We start from the raw sequence: 9,124 nt of genomic DNA, 5'->3' as shown, positions 1-9,124 counted from the left end.
GCTGGCCTGGACCCCCGCCTCCTCCCTAGCCCATTTGCCGCACTGCTGAGTACAGCAGCTTTTTCGGGTGGCTGAACCACTAACGGCATGCTCACAGCCTGGGGGTTGGGAACAGCTGGTGCCCCCACTATAGCCTCTGCCCTCCTCTGTGCCCACTCTGGGGGTGGCTGGGCCAGCAACACCGTTGGCCTGGGGCAGAGAATGCCCAGGAAGCTACTGGTGGTGCCAGCTCACCATTTGGCTCCGTTGTCTGCCCCACACATGCCCTCCCTCCCTCCATCTCTGCCTGAGCTTAACTGGGCATATGTAGTATGAAGCCAGATTTCGGAGAGATGCAAAAAAAAGGGGGAGCCTAGGAATGGAGACAGGAGGCCTAAAAGAGCAGAGAGGTGAATACCAGAGGTCGGCGGGGAGGGGGGAGGGGGCGGTGACACAAACAGAGTGAGCCCCCGCTGTGCAGCCTTACCCACCTTGCTAGCACTCCTCCCTTTGGCCTTGTCCCCCTTCTCCAGCTCGTGGCCCCACAGCAGCTGCCCGGCACCTCTGCAGCGACCTACTCTGAATCATAGTCTCCCACGTCGTCGGGAGGGTCAAAGGTGCTGGTGCTCACACGGTGCTGAGATTCTGGGGAGTCATTAGCCTCTCTGGGCCTCAGTTTCCTCCCCCAGAAATGGAATTGGATTTGCTCAGGGAGTGTTTATCTGAGGGCCGTGAACCCCTTTAAAGGGTATGCAAAATTATATGGTGGGACTAGTTCTAAGATCTTGAGAGAATGGACCTTTCTTTCCATCAGAATTTCTCCAAGGTTCCAGGACCTGGAAGAGATCCAGTGGTTACTTTAGGGGATCGGCCTGCTAAGGGGGCCCTCCCTGACACTGCCCTAGGAAGGGGTTGGCAGCCCATGGAAAGAAGTAACCTCCAGGCCTGGGGTGAGCTTCAGAAAGAAGTGATTAAATCCAAGGCTTCCCAAGAGATAGGCTCCTACCTCCCACCTCAACTCCTTCAAAAACAACCCCAAAAGTGAGGGTTTGCTACACCTGCAGCAACCTGCGAGAGAACAGCACCATCTCCTGGTCCAGGGTGGAAACCAGCTTTGTGTTGCAAGTTTTGAACGCCCGGTGGAGGGTCCCATGCTTGGGTTACCTTTTTCTCCTTCCTGTCGTCCCCCCACTGCCTGAGGGCGTGGAGGTGGGGTGGCCTTCAATGCCCTTCCTCTTGTGGCCCAGCCAGGCCTGGGAAGGAGGTGTCCGTGTCCTGCGATCCAAGCTGGGAGCTTGACCAAGACTCTTTCCCTTCAGCTTCCCCACACTTGGAACGGCAAAGGATTATAGTCAAGAGCTGATGGATAAAGTTCACACAGGTTGCTACAGTGGCAACAGGGAAGGAACCCCAAAAGCAGGTTCTGATGCATATGGGTGTGCATAAGACTCTGGGTCTTTGAGTCTGGGCTTTCTTGTCCTGGGCTACCCACCTGCCCCACCCTATCCAGACTGGACGAGGACCCTAAAGACATAGTAGGAGGGGTCTGGTGTTCCCAAGAACACATTAGTCCTGCCTTGCTCACGCAAGTGCAGATGGGAGCGTCTGCCCACACATCCCCTGAAGTCCCCCGCTGGCCTTCACACCCCCTTCACACTCAGGAAAGGGGTGGAGGGCAGGAAGGAAACCAGGACAGGCATGCCAGTCCTCCCTGTGCCAAGAACTAAAGGAGACGGTCCCTTCTATGCAACTTTTCTCCCCAGCCTAGACTCTGGCCCTCCATTTAATTGGCTGACTGATGCTTCCCGCCTGGACATCTGGCCATCGTCCCTAACCCAGTTGGTTCCTTCTGACACCAGAAGCGTCACCTGCCCAGTCCCCCAAAGCTGATCAATGTCTACCAAGTCCCATTTTACTTCAACATCTTGAATCCATTTTCCCACCAACACAAGCCATGTGAAGCCAGCATTTCATGTGTTCCCTCATCTGCGAAGTAGAGAAGGTAATAACCCTACTTTACAATGTTATGAAGATTAGAGAATCAATAGGAGTCAGTGTAAAGTGCCTAACAGTCCTTGGCTCGCAGAGCAGATACTTTACTGAAGAATTTATTGGCGGTTCTTACTACCAGCTAAGTGGCAAAATAAAATTTACTATTTACAAAAGGGGGTATGAACTCATTAAGCAACTCACAATGGCTTCAACAGGCTTTCACATCATGTGCCTTTATTTCAATTTTTGCTGAGAAAAGCTTTTTCCTTTATGCCCTGAGATGGGTATAAACCAAAACACTTAAAAATTTTTTTCAGGTCATGATCTCACGGTGAGTTTGAGCCCTGTGTGGGGCTCTGGCTGACAGCTTAGAGCCTGGAGCCTGCTTGGAGTTCTGTTTCCCTCTCTCTCTCTCTCTGCCCCTCCCCTGCTCATATGGTCGCTCTCAAAAAATAAACTTAAAAAAACTACTCTTTTTTCATTAATCTTTGTACCCGATGTGGGGCTCAAACTCACGACCCCTAGTTTAAGAGTTGCATGCTCTTCCTACTGAGCCAGCCAGGAGCCCCCAAAAATCCTTTTGGTAGGAAAAAAGTTTAGAACTTGGGACGCTCCAAAGACCTCAAGGTCTTTTGGGGAGCTTGGGATGGGGTCGGCAGTTAAAGTCCAGGTGGCATAGATTCTGGGCTGGTGGCAGTGGAGTTCTGGCATAGACTTCAACCCTGGACCCCAGGGCACAGTTGGCAAGTCCATGCATATTACTTTCTGATGACTTTGTTTGAACAATGTGACAATTGATGTCACAACTTCCGTTGGTTCCCAATCAACATTTTACACCACTTCCGACATGTCCCCCACTGTCTGCCGTGAAGGGCAGTTTTCAAGCACAGGATTTTGGAGGCTTGGGTAGAAGCCATTCTTCCCCTCCCTTCAGATTAAGCCCTATACTCAACTAAAACAAGATAAAAACAAAAAACCCTTTCTTCCACGGATGGAGGGACACAAGCACAACCAGATGCTGGGAGTCAAGGAAGAAAGGAAACAGGCACCCAGGAAAGGCCGGCATCCCAATGCTCAGTGTGGTTAGTTCTGACCCTCTAAATAGTGAAGACCAACCACACGGCCAAAAACTCCGGACGCAGAGACAGACAGAGAAAGATTTGTTTTATTGAAGAACTGATCTGTGTTGCTGCCAAAGCCACTATGTACAGACAACAGAGAGGAGATTTTATTTCTTGGTCTCTTCCTCCTTGGACAGAGTCTTGATGATTTCCTCCTTCTTGGCCTGGAGCCTCTCTTCACGGCGCTTGCGTGCTTCCTTGGTCTTAGATCTGCGGGCCTCAGCCTGGTCACTGGATGATGGAAGAGAAAAGATGGGTCAGTTTGAGAATGAATGAGCTGCTCAGTATACAGAAGCACAGGTCCAGACCTCTCCCTTTGAGCCTAGTCAGCTTGAGGAATGAGTCATCAGGGCCACCAAGAGCTCCTGCTTCCACTAACCCAGTCCCTACCCTGCAATGATGGTAGGTGGTGTAGGGAACAGAGGAGGACAGATTTCTAACACAACAGCTATGATCTGGACAGACTGCTGTCTGACAGACAAGCTGTCAAAGCAAGTCAAAATTATGCATTAGTGTATTTCAAATGTCTCAGAAGAACCTTTGTAATGAAGATCAAAGAACCTGCCCCCACGACAGAGGCCAATTCCTGAAAAAACTTACGCCAGAAGCTTCTTGCGAGCCTTGTCTGCCTTCAGCTTGTGGATGTGCTCCATGAGAATCCGCTTGTTTTTGAACACATTACCCTTCACTTTCAGGTACAAGCTGTGATACCTGCAGGGTGTAAGGTGCAGAGGCTCTAGTCAGTGATGGGATCAGAGGCTGGCCCGGCGTCTGCTCCTCTACACCAAGTCCCTAAGTATGCGAGGTTCCTTTCCTCTCTGTTCTGTACGGACTGTTTCCCCCAAACCAAGACTTTTTGTGCAGTTTCCAGATACAAGAGCTTGCCTGGCAGGTAAGTTCAATTTTTGGGCTATTCTGATGGTGTGTGTTTGGGGGGAGGAGGGGGTAGGCAGACAACAAAGGAAAGAATGGAAGAATTTTTCTTAAAAAGGCCTAAGACAGGAGTGCCTGGGTGGTTCAGTCCGTTAAGCATTCGACCCCATAATCTCGGCCCAGGTCATGGTCTCGAGGTTCGTGGATGAAGCCCCGTAGGATTCTGTCTCCCAAAATAAACATTAAAAACAATAACAAACGTAAGACACGGCTCCCTCCCCAAGGCCAATGGAGGCAGATTGCGGGTCTGTGCAGAGAACAAGCTGTCAGAGTACCAAATGAGTCTCAGTGGGCCAAGAAGAGGGTGTGCTTACATGTGGCGGTCAATCTTCTTAGATTCACGGTATCTTCTAAGCAGCCGGCGCAGAATCCTCATCCTCCTCATCCAGGTTACCTTCTCCGGCATTCGGGCATTGGCAGTACCCTTTCTCTTACCTGTAGGGAAGAGAAGTTAAGCCCACTGTAGTGCCCTGGGTCTCAAGTCCATTACTAGAGCCAGCTGACTGGTCACAAGGACAGCTACCAATTTCTAATAGACTTTATAATTCATTCAGTCATGTGGCAAGTGCCCGAACTCATTTTCAGTACTATTAATTCCATTTTACAGATAATGAGACTAAGCATTTCTTTCATTTATTCATTTTAAGGAAGCCTCAACAAGGCTACTATTCCCCATTCACTTGGTGCATAACGTGTGTATGACAGGGTGTGCACCAAGGCAGTACGGTAAGTTAAAGGCAGTGTGACCTTCACCTCCCTAAATTATCCTAACCCTAGAAAGTAGTTTTAGAATTTGCTGGGCAACGTTTTCAAACACCCAATAGAATCCTTGGCATAGTGTAGGGGCTCAATAAACAGGACCTCTTTTTACTAATACCTTCAACTCCAACACTATCGTCAACTTTTTGATTTGCACACAAAGAAAGCTCACTAAAGATCAAGGAGTAAGAAAAGGGCTTAAGAGGAGACAAAATGGGGCGGGGTAGACCCTGGATATAGCTCAGTCTAGACTCAGGCAGCTCTAATTTGAGTCTTGGAGAAAGGGGAAGAACACACTTACCAATGCCCATATGTCTGCCCTTCCGGCGGGCCAAAGTGTTTTTCCGGCATCGAGCCCGGGAATGGACAGTCACAGGTTTCCGGATGATCAGCCCATCTTTGATCAGTTTCCGGATCTGCTGACCTGGGAAAACATAATGTATCTATCTAGTCAGTGTGCTGGGGCCTAGCCCCAAGAATACCAGTCACGATCCAGAGTCCAAACAGGACAAGCCAGAGACATCGCTCACATCCCTGGCCCAGTGGGCTCCAAAATGGTACAAATACTAGAACTTCTGCTCGTTTCTCTTCTGTTAAGATTTTCCCCCCTATCTCTCGAGATGTTTTACAGCACACTCAAATTTTATGTACTTAGGGACGTGTGATCAAAATAGTGTGCAGATATGGCCTAGTCCTTCAGATCCTGTCTCAACTATTACCCACTGTTCTGAAGATTAGGATATTTTGAGCACATATCACAATACCATGAATTCAAACTGGTTAAGGAATTCCCTGATATTGACCAACCTTCTTTGCTTGACCAAACTTTCAGGCTCCCAAACCATCTCCTAGGCCCACCTATGCACTTCCTTGTAAATTCTAGTTTTTTTAAGAAGCCTGCTTAAGTCAATTTAATTAAGGAGAAGCCCCTACCCCGATAGCATATCAGTTTCTTCATCCACCAACATTTCCTAGGCAATGCCTGATCATCCTGGCCTGGTCTTTAGCAACAACCCAGTTAGCTCAGTTTAGCCAGAATCCCCCTTGACACCAAGGTTTCCTTTTAATAATCTTCCATACACTGACCGTCACATCACCCTCCTTCGCCACGAATTCCTACTTGACCATGCTATGTTCAGATTGGACAGCAATCTGTCCCCCAGTGTAAAATCCCATTGCAGTGGTCCTACACTGGCAGCAATGGTCCTGAATAAAGCCTGCCTTACTATCTTTAACAAAGATCGTTGAACACTTTTTTCTGCAACAATGATTACATGGAAGTAATGTGGGTTATGTTGCTATCTGCAGGACTGACACCTGTTTAACTGCCTTGAATAATCATACGCCACGCGGCCTTTGCTAAAGCCTGAGGCCCCAGGTCTGCCCAATCCATCACTTCACCATTTCCCTGGCCATCTCTACTCCCAGTCCTTGTGCTGTCTCCTCAAAACTCCTTCACGTAGCTGTAAAACAAAATATCAACTCTAGCAATAATCATAAATACGACACTGGGTTGTTTCATTGACTTCTATCCTGTCATTCTGGCAAACGGCAGGGACAGGACCTCTGGCATCTCCAAATTTCTTGGACCCTCCATTTTAGAAAACCCCAGACTATGAGCTTTCCTAGGTTTGTTAAGAGTCAATACGATCGTGAAATCTTTCATCTCATAAAGAATGAGGAAGGGATAAGGTGAAGAAGATCCCAAGAACTCACGGGAGTTGGCATTGGCGATTTCATTTGTCTCATTGGGATCCAACCAGACCTTCTTTTTGCCACAGCGGAGGACACTGGAGGCAAGCCTCTTCTGAAGCCTGAGCATACTGTGACAAACAGAAAACACTATCAGGCCCTGGAATCCATTCCAGGGCAAAAACGAGCATCCCCAGCAAGACCTGCCTTCCAATCATTTAATGTTGTGACACACACAACATGGAAAGTGGATGATGTGCAGGCCCTCAGTATTCAGGGCAAACATCTCTTTCTCCAACCCCATATTAAGTATCTTTCCTATAGCAAGACCTTTGTTAAACCCTGTGCTGGGCATTCCTGTGGGGCAACGGGCTGTCCTGGAATGAAAACAAAGCCCAAGCTATTCCGGAACTTTTCTGCCTGAGGCTTCTCCTCTGGAAAAAGAGGTAAAACCGGATAAAATTGGATGAAGAGGGGGCTTCTGCCCTTCCTGGACTGAGCTCTAATAACAAGCGTCTAATGTGAAGAGTCCGAGGCAGGTGTATCTGGTTTGCTAATCCTTTGCTTCTTGGGCCAGTTTTCGTCTTACCACAGTAATAAACTTATGTTCTGCTAGCCTTAAGAGTTTTCTTATGTACCGTCCATGGGGTGGAAGGCGTTAAAGTGCTAGGGATCGCCTCACTCCAAGCAGTCTGAGGCCCGCGGCCTACGAGAGACGTGTCCTACGTCACATGGAAGCAGAGACCGGCTCCGATTCGGGGCACCCAGCTAGTAAGGTGACCACAGCCTAGTCCCCGCCGCAGCCCTTCCTCTGCCTGCGCAAGTCACCCGCGATCCGTATAGGGCACGGGGCCCGCCCTCCCCGCGGCCTAGAGTTCTCGGGACGCTCTCCCCCATCTCCTCGAGGCCGGGGCCTAGTGTGCTCCGGCCTAGCCCAAGCTCCGGGACCGGCTGCGTCAGGGCAGCCTCCACCTCATCTCTCCCACCCGGGGCCGTGGAAGGAAGCCCTGTCGCCCTCCCGCACCTCGGATCAGCTAGAATCAGAGGCCCACGCGCCCTCACCTCATGGCTGCGGCCGCAGCGCCGAAAGGAAAGAACTCGCTCTGGCCAGGCTCCTCCCATTATCTGTGAAGGGGAGAGCCCATCCCCTGCTCCGCTTTCGCCATATTCTCCTCCGGTCCTTTCATCTCCTGCCACCCTAAACTTACTCTTATCTTCTGTGAATACCGAGATAATACAAGCGTAATCTCGGGAATCGGTTTTAAACTTAAAAACATACAAAATATACCCTCTCGGTGAGGCAAAGTGGTATAGCCCGGCTTCCTACTAGGCATGCGCAGCAAGCGTACCTGATCACGTGGGTAATGGAAGCCGGAAGTTACGACTGGATGGGCGCAGGCGGGTTGTAGTTTTGCTGGAGTGGCCTATTCTTTGCAGGCGTCCTGGATTCTCAGGAATGATGTTTTATTAGCGAGGCGGGGCGGAGGTGGGGGGTTTGGGATTAGTGAATGGAGTGAGAGAAGATAACGAGCGTAGAGATGAGTTTAAGAGAAACCTTTTATTCACTGTCGCAGTACATTGGGAACCCGTGCAGCACAGGGTAGATCACCAAAGACACTAGTTTATGTTTTTGCGCCACTGCAGTCCTTTATCTTAGTGTTTCAGTTTGCTCCTTTGTAAAGTGTACGTAATCCTAATATTTCTGTCATCCCTTGTGAAAACCATATGAGTTAATTTGCAAAGGAGGACATGAAGACAAGCTCCTTGGTGATGGGAACCAGTCTTATTTGGCTCACACTGTCTGTACTACAGGAGGCATGGGGCTCTGCATATAGTAAGCATTTGAGAAATAGTGCATTGGCTGAGTGAATGAATACTTGTGAAAGTTAAAAAAAAAAAATGGAATGACAGGGACATCCATAGTTCTTTTCTCCTGCTCTGAAACACCCAATGCAAAAACCCGTAGAGACTATTCTAGGGTTCAAGAAACCTAGATTTGAGTCCTGGGTCTAACTACTTGTTTGGCTCTATAATCACCCATCTCTATCATTTGAACTTTCCTGGTTGCTAAAGAGCTGAGGAAAGAGAGGAAGAAAAGCAAAATTTATGCCACTTCTTCAAAACAACACAGTTGATGTCATTCTCATTTTACAGCCGAGCGAGGTAGAAGAGATTGAAAATCCAGGTCTTTCCAAATTCAGTATTCATGCTTTCTCTCTCATACCAGGTTCGTTTGTGTCCAAGGGACAGATTAAACCCCTGCTTAGGGTTGGATCTGTTCATAGAACAACGCTGACGTACTTCATCCTTCCTCACCCTCAAAGTAATGTGATCAGAGAAATGACTTAACCGGCCATCCACTTGTAGAACCCAGGGTGAGAAGGAGTCAGTGTATTCCACAGTTTCTCCTCCAGCAGGAGACAGCAGGCTGGCCTTTATATTCAGGTCACTGAACCTGGGCAAATCTTGTCCATTCCCCTTCTCATCTCCCCTCTTTGAGGAGCAAGGAAGGGATAGAGAGGTAACAGTTCCTCCTGTCATGATATGACAGACCTCTGTTCAGCGTCTTACAGCATCTCCAAACATCTAAGGAGTCCTCATTTAATTTCATTCTCCCTCATCCTCCCAGTAATCCCAAGTGACAAAGA

At 48.9% G+C, this 9,124-nt stretch overlaps 1 protein-coding gene across 1 annotated transcript; it reads right to left on the bottom strand.

Moving 5' to 3' along the window:
* Positions 1-3,118: 3,118 nt before the first annotated feature.
* RPL19 (ribosomal protein L19) lies at positions 3,119-7,623 on the bottom strand. Its single transcript, XM_042916602.1, has 6 exons — positions 7,539-7,623; positions 6,501-6,607; positions 5,086-5,208; positions 4,340-4,460; positions 3,693-3,803; positions 3,119-3,323 (listed from the first exon to the last, which is right to left on the bottom strand). Exons 1-6 carry the CDS (start codon positions 7,541-7,543, stop codon positions 3,200-3,202), a joined length of 591 nt encoding a protein of 196 aa, XP_042772536.1. The 5' UTR covers positions 7,544-7,623; the 3' UTR covers positions 3,119-3,199.
* Between the last annotated feature and the right edge of the window lie 1,501 nt (positions 7,624-9,124).

This window comes from Panthera leo, chromosome E1 (assembly GCF_018350215.1).
Source record: "Panthera leo isolate Ple1 chromosome E1, P.leo_Ple1_pat1.1, whole genome shotgun sequence".
Lineage (NCBI taxonomy): Eukaryota > Metazoa > Chordata > Mammalia > Carnivora > Felidae > Panthera > Panthera leo.
The sequence above is the reverse complement of the archived record's forward strand: the minus strand, read 5'-3'. Positions and strand labels throughout refer to the sequence as shown.

Bases quoted from the DNA above. Each gene is read 5' to 3' on its own strand.
- RPL19 (XM_042916602.1), bottom strand. The intron at 3,804-4,339 runs GTAAGCACACCC...TACACCCTGCAG, and splicing joins AAGAAGATTGACCGCCACAT to GTATCACAGCTTGTACCTGA. The intron at 3,324-3,692 runs GTAAGTTTTTTC...TCCATCATCCAG, and splicing joins GCTCGCAAGAAGCTTCTGGC to TGACCAGGCTGAGGCCCGCA.